Here is a 26,777-nt window from a genome sequence, read left to right on the forward strand (position 1 = left end):
GGTAGGAGTTTGGTTTTTTTGGTTTGTTTTAGATTCCACATTTAAGTGATACCATGTAGTATCTGTCTTTCTCTGTCTGCTTGGTTCACTTAGCATAATGCCCTCCAGGTCTTTCCATGTTGTTGCAAATACAACTATTTTATCCATTAATCTATTGATGGACAATTGAGTTGTTTCCATGTCTTGGCTATTGTGAAAGCCCCCAACTACACTCTTCATTCAAGCATGTAAGCATGACTGTTGGATGGGCTACACAGCTTCCCACGTACTCTGTTTTGTTTCCTGGTTGGATTGGCTGAAGGCTCTATTCAGTTGTGCGCAAGGCTATGAAGTAGTTTCCCTGCCCATTCGCAGTGAGAGAACCAACTCTAAGGCGAGTTAGACTGTGATCTTGACTCAAGCTGACTTGTGCCCCAAGCTCCCTGGCCAAGCACTGCCACTGGCTTTGCTCTGCAGACGGTCAACTCTGTCTTTTGGACTCAACTCAAGCATTGCTGGGCTTCACAGCTTCTAGGTAATTTTGCCAGCTTTTCTGGTTGGGCAGGGCAATGACTCAGCTCCCCTGCCTAGGCAAAGGCAGACCAGGCTCCAGGGCTGGTAAATCTCTTCACTCTAAGACCTGAATCAGGCAGACGTGCACCCTGCCAAGTTCCCTAGTTAGACTGCACCGCTGACTTGGTTCTGCAGATGAGCAAAATTGGTTTGCATTATTACTTGAGTGCTGCAGGTAGGAATTCAATCTGCCAAGATCCGATTGCTAGTTGTTGCAGGCCCTTCTCCATCACAGTCATTTCCAGTGGTTGAGCTCGACAGATTCCTGTGCAATCCCCATAGGGTGAGATAGGAGTGGTGGCTCCCAAGAAGCAATGCCAATGCTAGGGGAGCTGAATGTCCACCCTGGACTCTCTTCCCCACCCTGGATGAATCATAGGCACAAGAACTGTCAGCATGGTTCTGTGCCACCTTGAGGGTGGAGGGCATGCAGTCTGCATGTGGCCTCTTATGCTTTTGATACAGTCTTTCTTGGTCTCTGATGCAGAGTGCTTCAGCCTTACTGCTGTTTTCCTCCCCCTCTTAAATCCTACCCACTTCCACCCCTGACCTACAGATGTTGCCGTCTCCCCTTAAGAACTGGATCTCTGAAGGCAGGGTGTCTCCTCCCACACGCTCGTGGCACACCCAGGGCCTGGCACCCCCAACTCACTTGGGGTACCTGGTGCACCCGGGGGGTGTGGCACACCCAGGTATGGTCCGTGGCTCCACCTGAGGCACAAACCCAGGATCTTCTGCGTGTAAAGCAGATATGCTAACCACTACACTATGGAGCCACCCCCTTGATAGCGTTTTTTACCCACAATAGAACTTCTTTCAAAATTGGAGTCAGTCATCTCAAACTCTGCCATTGCTTTATCAACTAAATTTATGTGATATTCTAAAGCCTGTCTTGAGTGGAAAATGACCACTCTTCAGCCTTCACAGCATCTTCACTAGGAGCAGTTTCCATCTCAAGAAACCACTTTCTTTGTTCATCCATAAGAAGCATTAACCGAAGAATAGGTTTAGGCCATAATAAAGAACAAAAAGCATTTATTTGAGCAAAAAGGATGGCAGTCCAGGAAGTGCAGATTTAGGTAGCAACCCAAATTGAACACCGAGAACAAAGAAGGGATGGGTTTATAAAGTCAAAACCCACAGGTACAGTTCTCATTTAGGTTCTCCATGCAAATGAAGGGTGCTGGCTAGGTTAACAAGGATTGGTTAGTTACAATATACAAATGAAGGAGTGAACCCTACAAAGAGGACGTATAGTCCATACGTGTTCATGCAACAGTTGTTCCAGAATATTTATGGCTTGGCCTTGAGCAGAGTTTAGCAAAAGGCTAGCAACTTAATAGCAGCTCTGAGAACTGAGTCCATTTTAAGTGACTCTCTTAGCAATACTTTTTTTCTCCATTATCAGAAGCAATTCTTCATCCATTAAAGTTTTATCTTGAGATTATAGCAATTCAGTCACATCTTATAGCTCTACTTCTAGTTCTACTTCTCTTGCTATTTCTACCACAACTACAGTTACTTCCTCCACTAAAGTCTCAAACCCCTCAAATTCACCACGAGGATTGGAATCAACTTCTTCCAAACTTCTGTTGATGTTGATATTTTGATCTCTTCCCATGAATCACAAATGTTCTCTTAACCAATAAAGATCTGTGAGTGTAAAACAAAAATTTACTTGGGGTCTTATAGGATTGGAACCTGGGAGACACAGATTTAGGTAGCAACTCATACCACTGCAGAGAGAACAAAGAAAGGCAGGGTGTGAAAAGGCAAAAGCTGCAAAATTTGAAACAAAGGAAATTTTCTTATTGGCTGTCTAACATGGTATGATGACTAATTTTAAAGGATGAGTTAGGTCTGGGTGGTTAGGTTCTAAGGTAAGCAAGTTCCGGGATAGGCCTCTTGCAAGCATGAAAGTCCAAAAATTCAAACTTCATTTAGGTCCCCTGTGCAGATGAAAGATACTGGTAAACTGGATTGACTCCTTTTAGGATGAAGATGGTCTCGTTGCTGTGGTGAGGAGGAAGTGAAATTCAGGATGTGGTCTCCCAGCTGATTCAAAAATTTATAGATGGGATGAGCATATGGCAACCTCTTCATGACCTCCTAGCTCCATTTTAGTTCCCTTGATAAAAGTGACTATCATGAGAGTTCCCATTCACAATCCTTAATGGTATCTAGAATGGTGAATCCTTTCAGAAAGTTTTCAATTTACTTTGCCAGGATCCATCAGAGGAATCACTGTCTATAGCAGCTATAGCCTTATGAAGTGTATTTCTTAAATAATAAGACATGAAAGTCAGAATTACTCCTTGATCCACTGACTACAGAATGGATGTTGTGTTAGCAAGCATGAAAACAACAATCTCACTGTACTTCTCCATCAGAGTTCTTGGGTAACCATGTGCTTTGTCAATGAGCAGTAATACTTTGAAAGGAATCTTTTTTCTAAGCAGTAGGTCTCATCAGTAGGATTAAAACATTCAGCAAACCATGTTGTAAACAGATGTGCTGTTTTCCTGTCTTTGTTCTTCCATTTATAAAGCACAGAGTAGATTTAGCTTAATTTTTAAGGGCCCTAGGCTTTTTTGGAACAGCAAACGAGCATTGGCTCCAACTTAAAGTCACCAGCTCCATAAGCCTCTAACCAGGGAGTCAGCCTGTCCTTTGAAGCTTTGAAACCAGGCATTGACTTCTCACAAGCTATGAAAGTCCTAGGTGGCATCTTCCAATATAAGGCTGTCTCGTCTACATTAAATATCTATTTTGTGTAGCCACTTTCATTAATTATTTTAGCTAGATCTTCTAGATAACTTGCTGGCAGCTTCTGCATCAGTACTTGTTGCTTGACTTTGCACTTTTATGTTTTGGAGATGGCTTCTTACCTCATGAACCAACTTCTGATAGCTTCAAACTTTTCCTTTGTAGCTTCCTCACCTCTCTCAGCCTTCATAGAAATGAAGAGAGTTAGGGTCTTGCTGTGGATTAGGCTTTAGCTTAAGGGAATGTTGCGGCTGGTTTAATCATCTATCCAGACCACTAAAACTTCATATTAGCGATAAGGCTGTTTTACTTTCTTATCACTAGAGTAGCACTTTTAATTTCCTTCAAGAACTTTTCGTTTGCATTTACAACTTCGCTAACTATTGCAAGATGCCTAGCTTTTAGACTGTCTCGGCTTTTGACGTGCCTTCCTCACTAAGCTTAATCATATCTAGCTTTTGATTTAAAGTGACATCCCTACTACAATAGAATATCAAACAACTGATATATATGCCCTGACACGAAACTATTCACAGTTGACTATTAAGTTAATAAAATTAGTTTCGCGTTTAGGCATATACACCAGTTATTTTGATATTCTGTAGTAGTCAGGATTTCATCACACCAAATACAGGTTATCTAATTGTGATTGTATTAGCCGGTCATTTACTGATTTTGATCAATAAATGGGGAATAAAACAGCTTTTTTAAATGTTAAGCCATGTGCTCATTCGATCTTTATTATATTCTAGTAAATTTGCTTTTACTGTTAGACAACGGCAACAAAAAGCATACCAAAATCCTTGTATACCTTATTTGGTTGTAAGCTTTCTGAGTTTTTCTTTTAAGAAGTCAAAGACAATTTTTATAACTTCCTCGAGATAGCTAAAACTTATATATTAACCTCATTAAGTAGAGGTAAATGATTGTAAAGAAACTGATCCTAGGTAATTTTACACTCCAGTCAGGGTTTTATTTAGATAAACTTTTGCTTTTATAATATCCTATACATGCTTGGTCAGTCTACTAGTTAGTTGCGAAGCAGTTGACCTCAAGCAAATTAAATTCCTTTGGAAGTCCAGGGCCTACAGATAGGGAGGTAATTTTGCTTGATTTTTACACTAGTTTAGAGGTAACTAAAGGTGTTTCAGTAGATCAGTGGAAATTGATTATAGATGATAGATAGTAGAAACTTCTTTTACCTTGGGGGATAAAAGCATAAGCGTTAATGACCATTAAAATGTGAATAGGGAAAGGAAAATAAAACATACAACTGATTCCAACCCATATGGGTTTTATGAAGACTGAGGTAAACTGTATAGAGTGTTGCAATGCCTAATAAATTCCCTTTAGCCATTATAGCTTTTAAAAATTGTTGGCTCCTATTTTGACTGATTTGAGTTGTCATTAGCCTTCTTTTTTCTTTACAGTTAGAGGGAAAGGAATTACTATATGATCTTAAAATTTCTGTGCCTTGATTTCCTTCTAGTATTAATTCATAGAGTTGTGAGGATGAAACATGTTTATGTATATAAAGCACTTAGAATGGTGCCTGGCACATAGTAAAAACTATGTACATGCTAGCTATTATTACTGCTAATAATGATCCAAATATAGTGGTCAAGAATAGAGAAGTCAGAGTTCTAATAGGTTACTATAGTTTTTAGATTCAAAGCTACAAAAATCCAGATGACCTTCCTAGCAAAGTTTAGTGATAATTCTGCTACATAAGCCTCTCATATTCCTTTGTTATATCCACTGAACAAATGTTCATTTTGAACCTAATATGAGTTGGGCAGTGTGCCAGATACTGTGCGAGCTACAGAGACTTTACCGAACGTAGATATTGCCCTTAGGATGCTTACAATTTAATTGAAAAGGTAATAAGAACAAAAATAACTATAATGAGAGACCAGTTTGCTAAGTGTAGTAATAAAAGTGCAAAAACCGTAAGTGAGCACTCAAGAGGGAGAGATTACTTTCAGTTAGGCAAATCTTGAAATAGCACAAACTAGGTCTGATGGATGTGTCAGATGGAGTGAGGAAAAACAGACATATCACTGAAGGGGACACAGTGTGAAGAAAGGTGTGGGGGGAGGAAATGGTCTGTGCTGGAAAGAAGGCCCAGGCCGTCTTTATTTGCATGTTTACCCTATTGTACGGTGGTGGTGGTGGTAATGGTGGTGACGACCACTGGTTGAACATAATGCTGTTGCCAAGCGTTAACAGATATTTCATCCTTGTTACTGAATTCCACAAAATAACCATATGAGTTAAGTATTATTTTCCCTATTTTAGAGATGAAGAGAAGTTATATAGATAGAAAGTGACTGTGTAACCATTTAAGCACAAGAGTGGTTGACCCTGCTTCTAACACACCTGGCTGTTTCTTCAGACTCTCAAGTGCTTGGTTGAGAGATAATTAGACACATGTGTGCTTCCTGAGAACAGAAATTGATACAAATTAGAATTTTAGAATTTTTTTTTCATTCCTACTTCTACATTTTCAACAAAGATTTTCTGCATCTGCCAGCATTTCCCAGGAACCACCCTCCCCGCCCCTCCCCACTCCGCCCATAAGTAGATGTGTTTGTCTTCTACAAAGACTTTCTGAAAAGGTTGCTTGTGAGCATGAAGTCAGTGCAGCGTTGGGAAGCAGAGGGAATGCTCATTCTGGCTGTAGTGAGTTGAGGGCCCACATTTATATGCTTGACACTCTCCCTTTTCAATATCAGATAAATGATATTATCTATATATTCAAGTTTGAATTCTTAAGATGGAATTCAGGATTCTTTGTGCCCTGGCTCCACTCACTCCTGGGTTCGTTTCCCAGTCTGTAAAATGGCTGTAAAAATACTTCTTTGTGGCCTCAGGATTTATCGTGAGATAAAATAAAATTATGTATGTGGAATAATTTATCAGTTATTCCCTGCTTTATAATTATTGTTTTTATAATTATAGTCTTGTGAGACAGTTCCATCCTCAGAGGCTTCTAGATACATAAGTCTTTATTCCTACACTTCAATGGCTTCAGAAGGCTTATTTTATCTTTTTTCCTTTTTTCTAACACACTCAACTGTCATGCCTTTGTATTGGCATTATGCCTCCCTCTAATAGCCCACTCCTCAATTTGCTGCTTGTAATCAGCAGTCAACTAGGAAACCACATAATAGAACTTATTAGCAATGTGTCTAAAATTAAGGTAATTTTCTTTTTTGAGGGGTGAGATTTTTTTTATCTCTGTTTAAAATGCTTTCATATTTTTTAAGTCCTTACAGGCTTTAAATTTTTTTTAAGTTAATAATACATGCATTTCAAGCAATGCACAAACATACCAAAATTTAAAAGGAATCTGGTCACTCCCTCTGAATAATTCCTTAGATATAATCACTGTTTGTTTGTAAGAATATACAAAATAGCCATGCACCTAATGTTCTGTAATTTGCTTTTTTGACTGAACTATGAAATATTGATCTTTTTTGTGTTAGTACATTATTGGTTATTGCTACACAACAGAATCCCAGAACTTAGTGGTTTAAGATTATATTTATTATCTCACAGTTCCTGTGGGTCGCAAGTTCAATGGTAGCTTAGCTGGGTAGTTAGCAGGGGTTGGATTTGAGGTTGCAGTCATAAAGGGCTTGAGTGAGGCTGAAGGACTCACTTCTGAGGTGAACTAACTCACAGGCTGGCTGTTGGCAGGCATCAGTTCCTCTCCATAGGATAGGGCTGCTTGAGTATCTTCACAACACAGTGGAAGGCTTCCACAAGAGTGAGCAATCCTAGAGAATCCTAGATCCTAGAGAGAACCAGATAAAAACTGTCCTTTTTATGACCTAGCCTCAGAAGTGACATAGCATCACTTCTGCCCCATTCATTGTTAGAAGCAAGTCTCTTAGTTAGGTCTACATACAAAGGAAGTGGAATTAGGCTTCACCTTGGGAAGGGAGGCATATCATATTTTTAAACTGCCACAGTATGTATAACTCTGGTTCATTTCCCAGTTTGCATTATGTTCCATAATATGGATGTACCATAATTTCCTTGACTGTGCCCCATTAATGGATATTGTTACTCTTCTAAATAGTGTTGCAGTGAACACACATATATACCTTTACCAACTTGAGCTAAGATTTAGCAAAATTCCTAGAAGTGAAATTGTTGGGTCGTGGTTGTTAGGTTCTGAGTAAGGGCCCAAGGGGATAGATCTCATAACTAGAGAGCCTGAATGTATACAAACATATTTTACCTTTCAGCTGTGTTCTGGGTAGATTGTTTAGAAAGGTATTGGAGTTAGTCACTGCATGTAATCAGTCTCATAGAAACAGAAAACATCTCAAAACATAATTCTCAATAAAAATTTAAATGTCATGAGAAATGAATGAACTGGAGTTATAGATGTCAACATGAATGAAATCATTAAAATAATTTTAAATACAAAAAGCAAGAACATAAAAGTAACTGTAGCATGATGCTAGTTATATAAAATTTAAAGCAGTGAAAAATAGTATTATGTTGTTTAGAAATACCGTGAAATAAAAATATAAAGAAATCTGATAAATGCAGGAGAGCGGTTACTCTGACAGGACTACAGTTTAAGAGGGGCACACCTTTTGGGGATTTCTTAATTGGCAAAGTTTTAGTTCTTAATCACAATGATAAGAACACAGATGTTTGTATTATTCTTTGTGCCTTTTTTGCGAGTCTTCAGTATCACTTAATAAAAATTATAGGAGGCGCTTATTTTTTAAATTTAAATTTTTAAAAATCTGAGAAGCTCTTATTTTACATTTTAGTATTAAGTATATACATTTGTTTATTGATGGTGATTTTATTGCAATGAAAGTAGTCATTGGTAAAATCAGTACCTAAAGTAAATGTAGTAGGCTTTAGGATTCAAGTGGATTTTCATCAGGAAACAATGAGCAACCAGTGAAAAGATTACCAGCCTAGAGGAATCCAACAACCTGTGTTCAGGTTAGCTCACTACCTCATCTGACAGTGAGCGATTTAGGGCATTTACTTAACCATCCGAGTCACAATTTTCTTATATGTAAGTTGCAGGGAGCAAACCCATTTCTCAGTGCTGTTATACAGATCACATGAAATTTTTTCAAAATTAGAAATATGAAATGCACCTGGTGCAGTGACTTGGCACACAGCAGGTGTTCAGTATTTCTATTCCCACAGATTACTGCCATCTTAACTCTGGTACCATTTCTAGCATTTTAAGCAAGCATGTATTTTTAGTAATTGCAAAGTTTGCACTTTTTCTTTTGTGCAGAAAAAAAATAGAATTAAATATTAAATTTTCTAGTGCCTTCACACAATGAATTAAAATTACTAGTGGATACTAAACTGTACAGTTGTCATCTCTAGGGATTTCTTTTTGCTGACATTTGAGCAGACAGTTTTTTTGCTGACTGAATATCTCTTTGTTGTGGTGCTTTGAGCTTGTTAATGACCAAATTCTTATGTGGCAGCTGCTCATTACATATGCTTATTCTCCCATGTTTTGGCCATAAATCTTTTGCAACTGAGTGACAGTACCACCTGCATGGTCTTTCAAAGTTGTAAATATAGTTCTAATATTTTTCCAAAATATTTCAGACCTGTTTTTTCATACATTTTAGCCCTGCTTGGATGATGAAATGCTATTTCAGGGGATGAGGAGTTATCGTTACTGTTTTATGTGTCTTTTACAATGCAGACATAGCCGTATTTCCTTTGTATAGGTTTGTAGAATGTGAAACATTAAGAGTATTTGGTACATAGCCAGCTGCGCCTTGTTAAACACTCAGAACAATTCTGAGAATGTTCATTTTTCTACCTAAAATCCATATACTAGCAACATGTTGAAGGTCAACAGTGGGGCAATGACACAATCACTCACCTAACTCAACCAAAGCTTTTCAACTTGGTGGTACTACTTGTTGTGACTGGCCACCTAACATAGTAATTAAGAGCAAAGACCCTTGAGCGAAACTGCCTAAATTCAGATCTTGTCTCCTCCCCTTACTAGTTTGTGTTCAAGTTACTCAGCCTTTCCATGCCTCAGTTTCATCTGTCAAACGGGAATGACCATAACATCCTGCCTCCAAGGGTAATTATGAAAATTGTAATATTTACAAAATATTTAGAACAGTGTCTGGCTCAGAATGAATACTGCTTAAGTGTTCATTAAATAAGTGTGGACAGACAAAGCTGTAGTGCACATGGGGCTGGGCTTAGCTTTGTGACCTCGTTCCTGGTTGGAACTAACAGTGAAAAAGACACTGCACTTTCAGTCAAATTAGTTTTACAAACTAATAAGAATAAGGAGAAATACAAAGCATTAACTAATGGTGCTTTCCCTTGGGTCAAACCAAAACAGAAGTTTAGGGGGCTAGGGAGCCTATCAGTGCAATTCATGAGGGTCCCCTGTCATATCAGAGAACAGGCGGGATGAGGGAGAGAAGGGGTCTAAAGGGATAAGCAAGGTGTCCATCAGGTTCTAAGACAGTGTCTTAGTGCATATTTGTATATGGTGCACATGTAGTACATATGTATGTGCATATTCCTATATAAAAGTAATTATTTTCCATTATCTTTCAATATATTTTTCTCAGTTTCTACAGAAAGAAATTCTCACATGTAACTGGAATGAAAAAAATTCTCACCATCACTTAAAATACATATTTCCAGCACTAACATTCCAAGGCTTAAAACAAGGGGGAAATGGTTCATTTTCTACCTAATCCAGAAAAGCCATTGCAAGCATGGTAGGTAAGAAATGTTGAAGAGCTGATGGATAGGCCTGATAATTCCACCTACCAGGTAGAACTGAAGGCAAAACTGCCCCAGTCAGTCATTGTTTATACCAAGTGCTTCTAACTAGCTCCAGTAATTTGTTTATAAATTGAATTCCCTGTTTAGATTCATAACCTGTTCCTAAATCAGTTATATCATTGTTCTTCTAGTAGAGCCCCACTGAGCCCACTCTAGTATTCTTAAAGGGGAGGTAATGCTGGTATCTAATACAGTATATACTGAATAAGAAAAGTAGTTAAAAAGGAGACCGTTGACAAACAGACTGGGCACACAGTTGTCCTGGGGAGTTAAGAGATGATGGATGAGGGTACCGTCTAATTCTCTTGGTGATTTGTTGCTAGAAGACCATTTAAAATACCCGACCCACCCCCTCCACCAGAGCCTTGAGAATGATGCTATCTTGCCTCACACCATTGGATTAATTGTGTCCAGGTACACAAAGGACATGATTAACCCTGGTTTGACAATCAGCTGTCGGTAACTAATTCAGGACATGAGGAAACATGCTTATTGAATTGAAAATATACTGGAAATTTTTTGTAGCCTCCAAAAAGAAAAGCATGTTCAATAGATTCGTATAGGAGAACTTTAGCCTGCCTATGTATGGTTGGTAGCCAATTCTGGTTTCATGACTTTTGAACCTTTGAATTTAGTGACAGGTTACTGATGCTCTCTCCCATTTGACAGCAAGGAATTTCGTTTTACCACATTTACAAAGCAAGGTCAACTCTACCCAGAACTCTGTGTGGCGGATCGAACTCTAAGATGACCCCCAGTGGCCGTTTGTATAATTCCCTCCCTTATGAATGTGATGAGACATCATTCCTGTGATTATGTTGTCTTACCTGGCAAAAGAGATTTGCAGATGTAATTAAGGTTATTAATCAGTTAACCTTAAGATAGATTATTGTATAGGCCTAACATAATCATATGAGCCCTTCAAAAGCAAAGAGTTATGTCTGGCTGGTAGCAGAAAGGGAAATCAGAAAGATTTGGAGCGTGAGAAGGACATGCCCTTGCTTCTAGAAGATGGAGGAGCCCACTTGAATGCAGGTGGCTTTGAGTCCATAGAGTGGCCCCAGCTGAAAGCCAGCAAGATGGAGACCTCAAACCCATAGGCTCAAGGACCTGGATACTACCAGGTATCCTAAATGAGCTTGGAAGCAGATTGTTTCTAAAGAGACTTCAGGTAAGAGCCCAGCTCAGCCACACCTTGATTTCAGCCTTAAGACCCAGCTGAGCCCAGGTGTTCATACTTCTGACCTACACAATGAGGAGGCAATAAATAGTGGTGTTTCAAGCTGCCAGCTTTGTGGTAGTTTGTTAGACAGCAATCGAAAACTAAGGTACTCTGGAACCCATGTTGATCTCAGGCAAGGCTCTGTATCTAAAAACTCTCCCTCATATTAAACTCCTGTTCAGTAAGCTTAAGCCCAACAGATCTCCCAAGAAAGATGTCCCCACTCCACAACCACTCTAAATGGAGGCTCTCATCCTTCCTAGCTTCTTTTATTATTTCTACAGGAGTGGTCGTTTTGGACCACTATGTATCCCATTTTTTAAAAGCACAACCCCTTTACCCTTCCTAAATTATAGTTCCTTTAGTTTTACTATATACAGTATAGATTCCATCTAAAATATATTCTCATTTCTTACGGGCCTAGACCTTTCAAATGATTATCTTACTCAAAGAGTAGATAGACAATAAGCACTATTATTCCTCTCTTGACCACTGTTATCGCTAGTGTACCACCTTGTAGAAAAACTGTCAGGGACAATATAGAACATTCGCAGATTGTATGAATTTTTTTTTTTTTTTTAGCCTTTGCTTCTGGTTAGGAAAGACATTATAGGCTGAAATGCCTGAGGTGCTTATAAAAAAAAAAAAACGTGTCTTAGTATTAATGCAAGAGCCAGAGCTGGATCTCTTGATGGTTCAAAAACGAGAATTTGCAATTGAGTAAAATAAGTGTTTCTCTTGCCCTGTCTTCATCTTTGCCCCCTTTCTGTTTAAATCGTTTGTTTATGATTTTGTACTTTTGGGGAGGAATTAAATGCATGCTTCCCATTAAAATAAATACTGAAGCACTCTCTTTTAGGAAGATGGCATCATTTTGTCATTATCTCAGAGTGGTCATAATATATAACTGGTTCTGCCAGAATGAACAGCTATAAATAAATGGTTTCAAAATCAAAGTAATCACTTTTGGTCGATGCTTCCTGATTTATAAGTCGGTTTACTATAACTAGTAATCCTATACAACAATGTTCTCAGCACTGGCTGCACATTAGAATCACCCATGCTCCACCCCAGAGCAATTAAGTAAGAATGTTGGAGTGGCAGCTGACCCAGGTAACTCTAATGTGCAGCTGGGGCTAAGAACCACTGCTACATGGTAAGTCTTAGTCTAGGGACCTAGAAGTACATTTTGCAACTAGTTTGTCTTGGACAGAATATTAGGGAGTTAAACTGCTCTAAGCTATATGTGCTGCGGGTACTTTCCCAAGAAAAGAAGTTTATGGCCAAGGTGTATGTTTTCTAGACTAAAATTGCAATAATGATCTTTGGTGTGAAACTACAAGTTCTTGTATTAGGGAAGAGGCCAGAAGTCTGTACCTTTTGACCCCGTTTCACCCACTCCCCACCCTCAACCTCTGGGAACCTCCAATCTGTTCTCTATCTCTGAGCTCTTTTTTTTTTTTTTTAAGATTTTACATATAAATGAGATCACACAGTATTTTTCTTTCTCTGTCTGCATGTTTCTCTTAGCATTATGCCCTCAAATTCCATCTGTGTTGTCACAAATGGCCAGATTCCCTTCTTTTTGTGACTGAGTAGTATTCCATTATGTGTATATATATATATATATACTACATTTTCTTTATTCATGCTTTGATGGACACTTCTGTTGTTTCCACGTCTTGGCTATTGGATAAATACTCAGAAGTGGAATTGTTGGATCATATGGGAGTTCTATTTTTAATTTTTTGAGGAACTTCCACTGTTTTCCATAGTGGCTGTACCAATGTACATTCCCACCACAGGGCAGAAGGGTTCTTTTTTCCACATCTTCCCCAGTACCTGTAATTTCGTTGTCTTGGTGATAGCTGTTCTAACAGGTATGAGGTGATATCTTTCTGCAGTTTCGATTTTTTTTTCCCTGATAATTAGTGATGTCGAGTATCATTTTATTTACTTGTTGGTCATCTGTATGTCTTCTTTGGAAAAACATCTGCTCAGATTTTCTGTCCATTTTTTAATTGGATTTTTGTTTTTTTGCTACTGTCAAAAGAAATTTTTCATGTAAAAGTCCTTCAACCCAAACACATATTACTGACATTCTCTTTTTTTGTTGTATAAAAAAAAATGCTTGAAATAATTTTCAAAAACACATGTTCTTGTAATAACATTCATAGGACTGACAGCAGTTATTTTTTGTTTTTGTAGACAAAAGCTTTTTTAAAAAAATTTCACCCATCCCACCACTTGCCTCTTATTTAGCAACTATCAGCTTGTTCTCTATATCTATGGACCAGTTTCTGTTTTGCTTTGTTTATTCATTTGTTTTGTTTTTTTAGATTACACATATAAGTGAAATCACACAGTATTTGTCTTCTCTAACTTTCACTTAGCATAATACCCTCTAGGTCCATCCATGTTGTCGCAGATGGCAAGCTTTCATTCTTTTTATGGCTGTTTAATATTCCATTGTATGTGTGTGTCACATCTTTTTATTGATTCATCTATCGGTGGACACCTAGGTTGCTTCCCTATCTTGGCTATTGTAAATAATGCTGCAGTGAACATAGGGGTGCATATATCTTTTCAGATTAGTGTTTCTGTTTTCCTTGGAAAAGTAACCAGAAGTAGAATTGCTGGGTCATGTGGCAGCTCTTTTGGGAAGCTCCATGCTGTTTTCCATAGTGACTGCACTACTTTACAATCCCACCAATAGAGCACAAGGGTTCCCTTTTCTCTACATCTTTGCCAACATTTGTTGTTTTTTGAATTTCTGATGATAGCCATTCTAACAGATATGAAGTGATATCTAAGTGATGTTGAGCATCTTTTCATAAATCTCTTGGCCCTCTGTATGTCCTCTGGAGAAATCCCTATTGAGGTCTTCTGACCATTTTTTAATTGGATTATTTGGGGTAGTTTGTTGTGTTTTTTGTTTGTTTGTTTTTTGTTTTTTTGATGTTAAGTTGTATAAGTTCCTTATACATTTTGGATATTAACCTCTTATTGGATGTATCATTTGCACATCTTTTCTCCCATTCAGTAAATTGTCTTTTCATTTTGTTGTTTGTTTCCTTCACTGTGCAAAACTTTTTAGTTTGATGTAGTCCCATTTTTTTTTTTCTTTTGTGCTCTTGCCCAAGGAGATGTATCCGAAAAGATATTGCTAAGACTGATCGGTGTTTTCTTCTAGGAGTTTTATGCTTTCAGGTCTTATATTTAAGTTTTTAATAAGTTTTGAGTTTATTTTTGTATACAGTGTAAGAAAACCATCCAGTTTCATTTTTTTCATGTATCTGCCCAGTTTTCCCATTTGTCCAGTTTTTACCATTTATTGAAGAGACTGTCTTTACCCCATTGTATATCCTTGCCTCCTTTGTCGCAGAATAACTTACCTTATAAACAAGGAGTTATTTCTGGGCTCTTTATTCCAGTTCATTGATCTATGTATCTGTTTTTATGACAGTACCATACTGTTTTGATTATTGTAGCTTTGTAGTATAGTTGAAATCATGAAGTGTGGTACTTCCCACTTTGTTCTTTCTCCAGGTTTCTTTGGCTACCTGGGATCTTTTGTGGTTCCATATAAATTTTAGGATTAGTTCTAGTTTTGAGATGAATGCTGTTGGTATTTTGATAGAATTGCATTGAATCTGTATATTGTTTTAAGTAGTAAGAACATTTGATCAATATTAATCCTTCTACTCCATGAGCATGGTATATCCTTCCATTTATTTGTATCCTTTTCGATTTCTTTCTTCAGCGTCTTATAGTTTTCAGAGTGTAGGTCTTTCACTTGTGTATAATTTATTCCTAGGTAATTTGTTTTTTGATGGTTTTACATGGGATTTTTTCTTAATTTCTCATCATCATTTATTATTGGTGTATAGAAAAACAACAGATTTCTGTATATTGATTTTGTATCTGCAACTTTACTTAATTCATTTATTCTAATAGTTTTTTATTCTAATAGTTTTTTGGTGGAATCTTTAGGATTTTCTGTATATAGTATCATGTCATCTGCAAATAGAGTTTTACTTTTTCCTTTCCAATTCAGATAGCTTTTATTTATTTTTCTTGTCTAATTGCTGTGGCTGGGACTTCCAATACTATGTTAACAGCAGTGGTGATAGTGGGCATCCTTATCTTGTTGATCTTAGAGGGGAAAAAAAAGCTTTCAGCTTTTTAACCATTGAGTATATTAGCTGTAGGTTTGTCACATATGGCCTTTATTATGTTGAGGTATGTTCCTTCTATACCCACTTTGTTGAGAGTTTTTATCAAATGGATATTGAATTTTGTCATGTTTTTTTCTGCATCTATTGAGATGATTATTTGATTTTTATTTTTCATTTTGTTAACATGGTGTAACATTGATTTGTGGATGTCGAACCATCCTTATATACCTTAAATAAGTCCCACTTGGTCATGGTGAATGATTTTTTTAAATGTGCTCCTGAATTTGTTTTGCTAGTATTTTACTGAGATGTTCATCAAATGGCCTGTAATTTTTCTTTTTCTGTGATGTCCTGTCTAGTTTGGGTAATGCTGGCCTTGTAAAATGAGTTTGGAAGCATTCTCTCCTCTTTGATTTTTTTGCAAGGATCTGAAAGGAATTGGTATTAAAGCTTCTTTGATGTTTGGTAGAATTCACAAGTGAAACTATCTGGTCCTGGACTTTTGTTTGTTGGTAGGTTTATGATTACTGATTCAGTCTCCATGTCATCAGCCCAGTTAGATTTTTTATTCACAATTCCCTCTCGAAGACTGTGTGTTTCTAGGTACTTATCCTTTCTTTTCGGTTATAATCCTTTGTATTTCTGTGTTATCAGTTGTAATATCTCTTTCACTTTTCATTTTATTTATTTGAGTGAGTCTTTTTCTTGGTGAATTTAGCTAAAAGTATGTCAATTTTGTTTTCAAAGAACCAGTTTTCGGTTTCATTGATCTTTTCTATTTTCTTTTTAGTCTCTCATTTATTTCTGCTCTGATCTTTGTCATTTCCTTCTGCTAACTTTGGGCTTGTTCTTTTTCTAGTTTCTTGGGGTATAAAGTTATCTATTTGGGATTTTTCTTGTTTCTTGAAGTAGGCATTCATTGCTATGAACTTCCCTGCTTTGAACTGCATTACTGCATCCCATAATTTTGGTATGTTGTATTTCTTTTTATTTCTTCCTTGACTCATTGGCTGTTCCGTATCATGTTGGTTTAATCTCCACATATTAGTGAATTTTCCAATTTTCTTATAATTTGTAGCCTCATACCACTATGTACAGAAAAGATGCTTGATATGATTTCAGTTTTAAATTTGTTGACTTGTTTTGTGGCCTAATATATGATCTATTCTAGAGAATTCAATGTATACTTGAGAAAAATGTGTATTTTGTTAATTTTGTATGAAATGTTCTGTATATATCTCTTTAAGTCTATGTGGTCTAACGTGGTTTAAAGTCGATATTTCCTTATCGATTTTCTGTCTTGATGATCTATTCACGGATGAAAGTGGGCTATTACAGTCCCTTATTGATATTATATTGCTGTGTGTTTCTTTGGGTCTGTTAATATTTGCTTTATACATTTAGGTGCTCCTATGTTGCCTCTATAAATATATACAAATGTTATATCCTCTTGTTGGATTTACCCATTTATCATTATGTAATGCCCTTCTCTGTCTCTTATTACAGTCTTTGTTTCAAATCTATTTTGTCGAATATAAGTATAGCTACTCCAGCTTTCTTTTGGTTTTAATTTGCGTGAAATATCTTTTTCCATCTCATTTTCAGTCTGTGTGTCCTTACATCAGAAGTGAGTCTACTGTAGGAAGGATATAGATGAGTCTTCTTTTTATATCCATTAAGCCACTCCATCTTTGATGGGAAAATTTAGTCCATTTACATTTCATGTATGGACTTATTGCCATTTTGTTCATGGTTGTATGGCTGTTTTATAGTTCCTCTATTCCTTATTTCTTATGCTTTCTTTTATGGTTTGATGACTTTCTTCATGCTTAGATTCCTTTATCTTTTATCTGTCTACTATAGGTTTTTGCTTTGTGGTTACCATGAGGTTTACATATAACAACCTATATTTATAACAATCTATTTCAAGTTGATAACATGTCTGAATGCATTCCAAAGCTCTGCAGTTTTACTTTCCCTGTCCCTGCATTTTGTTTTTGATGTTACATGTATATCTTTTCATCTTTGTGATCCTCAACTAATTCTTGTAGTTGTATTTTTACTAGTTTTGTTTTTTACTTTCAAACTAGCTTTATAAGTGATTAAACCACCACTTTTATTAGATCATTCTGAATTTTACCTTTACCAGTGAGATTTATTCCTTCATGTGTTTTTTTGTTACTAAATAGTGCCCTTTCATTCCAGTTTAAAGAAATCTCAGCATTTCTTGTAAGGCTGGTCTAGTGGTGATGAACTCCTTTAGCTTTTGTTTTTCTGGAACAGTCGTATCTCTCTCTCAGATCTGAACAGCAGTTTTGCCAATTAGAGTATTCTTGTTCGGAAATTTTTCTTTCAGCATTTTGAATATATCACACCACTCCTTTCTGGCCAGCAAAGTTTTCTGCTAAAAAATCTGCCGATAGTCTTATTTGAGAGGTTGGGGGATGGTCCCTTGTATGTAACAAGTTATTTTTCTCCTGCTTTTAAGATTCTTTCCTTGTCTTTAAGTTTTGACAAGTTGATTACAAATTTTTGCGTAGGTCTTTCTGGGTTCTTCTTATTTCTGGGCTTCCCAGATCTGGATATCTGTTCTTCCCCAGATTGTGGAGGTTTTAGCCATTATTTCTTCCAATAAATTTTCTGCCCCTGGGGCTCCTGTAGTGTGAATGTTGGTCCAGCTAGTTTTTGAGGTTTTTTTTCCCCCCAGAGGAAATGTAACCATATGGGGCTGTAGATTTGGTATATCCATAGGAGGAAGTAAGTTTAGGATTTTCCTACATCACCATCTTGAACCAGAACCATCCATCACCTTGTTTCTGATTAATCATTTTATCATATAACTTTTCTCTAGTTTTGCTTTTAGTACTCTTCAGTTTTTCTGTATTATATGTTTAAGGTATATTATTATAGAGTTCATGGTTTGACTTTTTTTTTTTTTATCCAGTCTGAGAATCTTTGTCTTTTAAGTGGCCTATTTAGTCCATATAACTTTAATGTGATTTCTAGACTGGGCCTTGAACATTAATAAAATTTCACCATGTTGCAAATGGATAGAAAACATTCCAGGGAGAGGAATATGACAAAGCAGCAGAAACACAGACATGAACATCATGCCAGGGTAGAGGTGAATAGTTAGATCTGTGGGGGCAAAAGGAAGTGGCAGAAGATTAAGCAGCAGAAGGGACTTGGGCCTAGTCCGTCATGGTGAAGAGTTTAGACATCATTTTGGTCTTCCCTCTAGTTCGTTACATAGTTTGGAACCCATGCAGGAAATGATCAGATTCTCCCAAAACTGTGCCTGGCATTTTTGCGGAAGAAAATGAAAACACAAGATGCAGACCTTGTAATTAATAACTAGCTTTTTCCATTGAAAAGATAAAGACATTAATTTTTAATAGTAACAATAATATAATTAAAGAGTTCAGAAAAATGAAAAATGTGTGTTCAATAAAAAGGGAGATGCCTGCGAAGGATGCGAAAATGGAACTGGCCTCTGACACACCATATTGTAATGGTATTTCCTTGTCTTTCTTACTGGCCTGTGAACTCCTTCAGATAAGAACTATATGTTCTCTGTGTCTGTAATATCCTAGTATAGTTCTTGGCATGGAGTAGATACTAAACAAGTGTTGAGATGAGTGAGCATGGTTGGTTCTTGAGTAGTGAAAAGCCAGGCTGACTGAAACGTGTTGGAAATGTGTTGGCAAATAGAGTGAATTCCGTTACATGGAGAATAAAGATTGCCAGGATAAGAGGCTTGGAAGGGTTGAGCAGGAACAGAGGAAAAATATTATCAGTCATGTCTGATGCCCTTGTGACTATGGTTCATGTTTTTTTAAATTAAAATAAAATTTTTTTTGTAATTAGCCAGGGTTACTAATTGTGGGTTAAGTCTGTAGTAATGGCATAGAATGGACAAGACCTATGGCAAAAACATAATGAAGCCTGGATGCTGTCTCCATAGCCCCAGCCAACTCAGACCTTGTTTCTTGGTAGTCTGACTGCCTTGAAAAGCCTTACTGCTTTTCCAACCCTTTCTGCTCAGCTACTTTATTCCATACAGCTCTGGGGATTAACAGGATCACCCATCATACTGAATTTCCTTTAACAAACCTGGACTGTATCTCAGAGTTGTTAGTTCTCACTGTCCTTAAGGCAAATAATTACTTTGACTGAAAATATTTCTTTCAGTTCTTGCCAGAGTAAACAAACATCCTGTTTATATTAATAAAAGATTTAGGCAGAGCGAATGATAGTGTAACTAAAATGTGGAAATAAAATTTATTGCAGATTTATTAATAACTATTTAAAACACCCCAGTTGTCATTTTTCTGTTTGTATATATACAGTTGTTTTTCTTTTTTTGAATTTTAATTTTTAAATTCAAATAAATTTAGGAACTTGTAAAATATATTTGATTTTCAGAAAATGAACAGTTCTTTATGGTAAGACTTTTTTTAAGTCTAGTTTTCTTATTAGATTCAACTTTTTTAATCTAGAATTTTTAATTGTGCATTTTTGGCTCTAAGGTAATTTGAATTCAAAAGAATTTTTGGAATGAGTCTATTGACATTGTGCGATGGCCTCTTTGCTTTCTAAATAATGACTATTTCAGGGATTACACTGATCTTTAGTTTCTCTATGGGAAAGAAGTCCTCAAGGTTTAAAAATATTCCTAGAGCCACTCACAAGGGTAGTTATTTTTCAGTTTGCTCAAGATGCCAGCAATGCTTAGAATCACAGACCCCTCAAAATAATTCTGGCACCAGAAATTTATAGTCCGTGTCTTAAATAGCTCAGTATTTTTGACAACTATAACAGGAAATGAAAAGCTACTACCATGCCATTTTAAAATAACTGAAATTTTAAAAATTGGTTATGTATTTTCAGCTCTGGTTTAAGTGTGTATTTGATGCCCTAATAAAAACAAATTGTTACTCTTAAGTTTGAAATATTTACGTTAAAGGGAAAAATGGTGCTTGGATGTTTTTGGACTGAAGGTTATAGGAATAAGGAAAGTTATTTCAACACCGCAGTTATACAAAGATAGTTGAAATAAATCCAGACTTTGAAGAGAATGAGTTCTTTTACTTAGTACTAGAGAAAATTGGCTGCTTCATAGTGTCGTTGGCCAGCTGATATTAATAGAAAAAGCCTGGGGCATCACTTTTTTCTTTCTGGATATTTACATCTTGAACTGAAAATACCCCTAATAGCATTCTCTTCAATATCATGTTATACAGATGGCAGCAATGATAATCATGGAAACAGGAGATCTGACCATGCCTACTCTTGACTTCTATAGGGAACTTTACAGTAGCTCTGTAATGGAGATAAAATTAATAAAACATGCTAAAACAAATGCTAAAACAAAGACATTCATTGTGCATGTCCTCTATTAAAGTAGTAGGCACTCTACTAAATGCTCAACACAAATTATCTCAGTTACTTTGTCCAAATACTTGTGATATCCCTTTTGATGGATGAGGAAAGAGAGTGAATCTCAGAGAATTTGGGTAACATGTCTAAGGTAGCCCAGCAAGTAAGTAAATGGCTGAGCTGATACAGAGCTGGTACCCACTGTGCCTGGAAACACATCACCAGCACGGATAAAGAGCTCAATAAATGGAATCTCTGATACTATCATAGAAAAATTGTGCACGAGGAATAGTTCTCTTATCACGAAACAAAAATGGAGAGCTGTTTGGACTGTTTTGAGTATTTTTACAGCTATGACAAAACATAACTCATATTTATATATATGTATGTTCTTGTTCTTTTCTTCCTGAACACCGCAGCTATCGGGGAGGAAGGTGCGCAGACACCATTATTACAGCCCTTTCATTTTCCTGTAATTACATTAGTAGAAACCAGGAGTTAAGATTGAGAAATTCTCTAATCAAAATCTTTAGATGATTTCAAGTTTTATTTAAACAAGTGTTGAGAGTGGTTTGACAAGTATTGTCTGACTTAATTCATCTCACAGTGATTAGTTTCAAAGATCTGTAAAAGGAACCAGCACAACCACTAGTAAGTACCAGTGTAGCTGCTGAGAGACATTTTGTAAAAACTGAAAAAACTGCGAACCTGAGTATATTAGTTTTCTGGGGCTGCCATGACAAAGGACCACAAATTGGATGGCTTAAACAACAGAAATGTATCGTCTCACAGTACTGGAGGCTAGAAAGTCCAAGAAACCAATTGTCAGCAGGGTTGCTACCTCCTCAGGGCCATGGGAGAGAATCCGTTTTATGCCTTTTGCCTAGGTTCTAGTGGTTTACTGGTAATCTTTGGTATTCCTTGGCTTATAGAAGCATCATCTTGATCTCTGCCTTCATCTTCATATGGCGTTCTTCCTATGTATATCCATCTACAAATTTCCCCATTTTATAAGGACACCAGTTACTTAACCTCTATTTATAAGGTCCATCCCAATGACATTTAAACTTGATTACTCTGTAAAGATCCTATCTCCAAATAAGGCCACATCCTAAGATTAGGACTTCAACATATGAATTTGGGGTATGGGGGGGACACAGTTCAACCTGTAATAACGCTAAGCATCAACAACTAGGTATCACATGCACCTCTTCACTGGCAGCTCCACCCTCCCACCTACACTAGCCAAGCTGTTGTCTGTCAGTAGCATGTCCAATTTATTGAATGAATTGTATTTAGTAGGGTGCCTTTGCTTTCCAAAATAATACCAAAATAATAAAACTCTACAGTGATTCAAAGTTGGAAATTCTCCTTTCTGCCAGCCTGGGCCTGCTTCAGGATTGGAAAACTGCTATGGGAAAGGTGACATTGTTGTCTTCCTTCCTTACTCTGCTTTTCTTCCCCTCACTTCTACTGGTTTTGACCCTTACAAGATTAGGACTAAAGGAGTTTATGGGAAGAAAGCCAGCTGGGTGAAGGTTGAGATGTTTGCAGCTGGCATAGGTGCCCTCTGGATGGCTGACTTGGTTCTCTTAGGAAGATTCCTGGGAGAGCCTATAGCTGGGGCCTCTCCCGCTTCAGCTTCCTTGATGCAGTAGGGCCTCTCCTCCAGCTGACCCTCTGTGCAGAACTCTTTGGGGAGGCTGTCTTTTAAAGCAACCCCACGGGGCCTGATTTGGTTCATGGGAAACAAGCACTTCTGCTTTCAGTGGAAATAGAGTCTACTTCTAGTTCAGCCACACCATCTCATCTTTAGACTTACTCTTCAGGCTTAGGTCAAATCCTAGTCTCTACGTCCCTTCAAGTCCAGGAGATACTGGCCCTGCTCTTGAGGTGGTTTCCTTGAAGCTTTTTCAGCTGGGTTTGAAATGAGGGGTAGTGTTCTCTTTTCCTCCATGAACAGAGGTAGGAATGGGCACACAGCACAGTGACACTGCTTACTTTATTCTGGCCTTTACAACTTCTTTTGATTTTTAGTACTTTTTTATTTTGAAGTATAAATTGACATATAATACTAAATTGAGACATACAACATGATTCGATATTTGCAAAATGATCAACCACAATAAGTTTAGCTAACTTCTGTCACCTCACATGGTTACAAATATTTTTCCTTTTTATGAAAACTTTTAAGATCTACTTTCTTAGCAACTTTCAGTTATGTGATACAGCATTAACTATATTCACCATCTGTACATTACATCCCCATGAGTTATTTTATAACTGGAAGTTTGTACCTTCTGACTCCCTTCACCCATTTTGCCCACTCCCATGCCTTTACAGCTTCTCAGAGACTGGAGAAGACCGAATGGCTGAGATTGGCAAAGTCTGATAAGGCTTAAACCCTTGCAAGTCCAGGATGGTCTGTTCTGATCTCTGCAGGTGCTAACTCTGTCACCCCCTGGGGGTACTAGTCAGTAACTGAACAGTTAAGGGACAAGGAAGGCATCCAGGCTTCCATGGTGGGATAGTATTACTTGTAGAGGAACAAATGACCATTTACGTATATTACAGGCAAGGAAGTTGGGTTACCAGATGTGAGTTCTAACCTTGAGAGCATCCTTGTATTGCAGTTGACACATTTAAACATCGTGAAACACAGTTTAATACAAAACTTACTTGCCTGTTTTGTCAATTTATAGATAGTTTCAGCTGCTTAGTTATTTCTTTAACATATGTGCATTTTCTTAGTGGAGAACTAACCCATTACAGCTCCCTATTTTTGTGCATGTGACTTTGTATAGTATTTTTGAATAATTTATTTTGGCAGGGAGAGGAGAGTTGCATGTGTGTGTGATAAATCCAGAAGCAGTATTGTGTTCATTGATTTACTCTTCAGAGATCATTCTGTTCCAAAGATATGAGATAAACGCTGGTTCTCTGCTGTATTTAATTTCACTACAATAGAATTCACTCACTAGTTTAAAATAAAAGGTGATTATTTCAATGCTAAAGTATATTATATGTACATAGAACATTCAGAATTGAATAATAAGATTAATTCAAGTTCATAGCATTTGTATCATCTACTTGAAAATTATAGCTTATCGGTCTATGTAGTACAAAATATTAATTCCTTTAGCCTTTTAAAACACATTAGATAATACTCAGTGGAAGAGACCACACAATAGAGACCCAAAGATTAGAAAATGTAGGAATTTGAAACATGCTACTGCTGTCTTTAAAGCTCCTTGGAAGGATGTGGCAGAGAAACTTTAAACTTTTAACTTTAAAAACCCTCCTTACGTTCATTAATTTATTCATCCATTCAACTAATATTTGTGGTAGGAATTACAGTAAGATGTTCAGATAGAGATGGTTCAGAGATTATCTCTGTATTGAAGGAACTCGGTCCTCTGGGTTTTATTTTTTTCATATCCTCACAAAAATCCCTTTAAGTAAATCTAGGCTTGGTTCTTGTTGAGTGTTTTACTAGTTTGAGATATTTTATTGCCATATAGTGCAAACTATTAATGAACTAAGTATCTTTCTTGCCGCTGTATTTGTTAGATCTCTTTATGTGTAACCACGAAAGTGACAAGGAAGTGGAATCTTAATTCCCTAAGTCATAGGTCCAGTTTTAATATTTCTTGATATTCCTGCAGGGAATACTCCACATGTGCCTTCCAGCCATACAAATGAATCTTCCAACAGCACTGTGAAACAATCTACAACTCCATTTTCCTCAGTAACAGTTACCACCTCAAAACCCACAGCAAAACCATCGACAACTCCAGTTTCCACAGTCTCAAAAAATGTTCCAGTCGCCACCTTGAAACCCATAGCAACCTCTAAAATGACAACAACAGGGGTCTCAACAAATATGACCTCCACCACCTCAAAGTCTATACCCAAAATAACAAACACATCCCAGATGTCAACATCCACGATGACCACAGTCCACAACAGTTCGGTGACATCTGTTTCTTCATCAGTAACAAGTATGTATTAAAATTGACCTGTTTTTCCTATGCTGAAAATAGTTCTTAAATGCCACATTTAGATCATCATTCTATTCTAGAATAAATACCAAAATTTAGACAATTTCCTATTACATAATTCAGGAAAAGAATCGATTGAGCTAGTGTTCTTGTCCCGTTTAAACTTTTAAAAAAGTTTCCAACTTAATCGTACCAAATAACGACTATAGAAGATCCATCTGTGAATAATTTATCTCAACATGGGATTTTATTTTACATGATTTGAAAATTGTCGTACCTTTAACTCTACTGCATTATAGGAAGGAATTAGGGCAGGCTCACTCTACAAGATTTCTAAACCAAAATCATGGTAAACTCGTTTTAATTCATTTGTGCCATAAAGGTTTTTTAAAATGGTATAGATATAATCATATATATAGCATCAGAGTCTCAGCACTCTTTATTTTTTGCATTTTAAAAAATATAATGCCTGTAAAACCATGAATTCAAAAACCTTAAGAAGATTCTTCTCTAAGTTATCCAGTGCTGAAATTCTGTTTAAAAACTAGTGATTTCATTTATCAGAAAAAATAAACTTTATGGTTTCTTCTGTGTTTTTATATATTTTACTCCATCTAGGTTATTACTACAATTTATGTATTGAAGTCAACTTTAATGTCTCAGGGGTTCTTGCCACAATAAAATCAAAATAGTTTAAATTCCCAATTTTTTCAAAGGGAAAAATTCCAGTTAGAAACATTCAAATTAGACCCAGTTTCAAGATTACAGCTGTTACTCAGACCTATTTTGTTAAGGCATGAGCTCTTAAGAAGATTCATAAGAAAAAAACCTCCCCAAGTATTACTGCCGCTGAGGTTTTGTTAGGCTGCCCAATTCCAACACCACCAAACACCTTAAGATCGTGGGATTTCAGGCACTGGGAGTTTTTCATTAAAGATGTGTTGGATAAACTGAAGAAAACTAGAGCCAGGCAAGTTGCTAGGCACACTTGGAGAGCAACTTTCTATGCTTAGATTCCCTCTTGTCTCCAATTCAGCATTCATTAATATAGAAATTCAGAAAGTTTTAGCTTATTACAATGTTTTTAAAAAGCACTAAAGCCTGTTCATTTTGTTTCTTTCTAGTCACAGCAACTGTAAATTCTAAAGAAAATAAAGGATCAAAATTTGATATTGGCAGCTTTGTTGGTGGTATTGCATTAACAATGGGAATTTTATCTATTCTCTACATTGGCTGCAAAACATACTATTCAAGAAGAGGCATTCGGTATAGAACCATGTGAGTTGATTGGCTATTTTTTCTGTATTTATTTAAAAATCGCAACAAAATAACGGGCAGTATTCATGTCACGGATGAATAATTCACAGATTTATGAGTTATAATCCCAGTAGCCCTCTATGACCAAAGTAAATTGTTTACGTACAGTTTCTGGTTATACTTATTTACAAACAAAAGTGGATGTATACACACCTGTAAAAATGTTTGTATTTTATTGGTGTCATACATTTTTTTTTACCAGAGACCCAAGTTAAGCCAACCTTTTTCACTTGCTTATATCTCTAATTATAAGAAATACTATATCAGGTATCATGTGGCTTTTGACCTAGCATGTCTTGTGTTTGTCAGTAACACCAAAATAACATCCTTGGTGAAAACATGGTTTTTGCTTTATGACAAAGCAACTAAAGAAATTCTTCTGAGAGTCACATTTTTCCCTGATAATTTGCTATATCAAATGAGCTGTTAGTATATTATAATTTTATCTGTAGTAAAACTGTCTTTTTCACATGAGTTTTATCAACAAATCCTGATCACCAAACCACGTTCACCCTTCATATGAATTTTGTAGGT

The 26,777-nt window shown here is 36.7% G+C and overlaps 1 protein-coding gene across 1 annotated transcript in view; it reads left to right on the plus strand.

Annotated features, from left to right (window-relative positions):
* The window catches only part of TMEM123 (transmembrane protein 123), a 45,763-nt gene that overhangs the window by 14,999 nt on the left and 3,987 nt on the right, over positions 1-26,777 (plus strand). Inside the window, exons 3-4 of the mRNA XM_039881937.1 lie at positions 24,591-24,926; positions 26,051-26,204. Coding sequence (XP_039737871.1) covers positions 24,591-24,926; positions 26,051-26,204 — 490 coding nt within the window. The remainder of the gene's footprint in view (positions 1-24,590; positions 24,927-26,050; positions 26,205-26,777) is intronic.

This window comes from Pteropus medius, unplaced genomic scaffold (assembly GCF_902729225.1).
Source record: "Pteropus medius unplaced genomic scaffold, Ma_sr-lr_union100, whole genome shotgun sequence".
Classification (NCBI taxonomy): Eukaryota; Metazoa; Chordata; class Mammalia; order Chiroptera; family Pteropodidae; genus Pteropus; species Pteropus medius.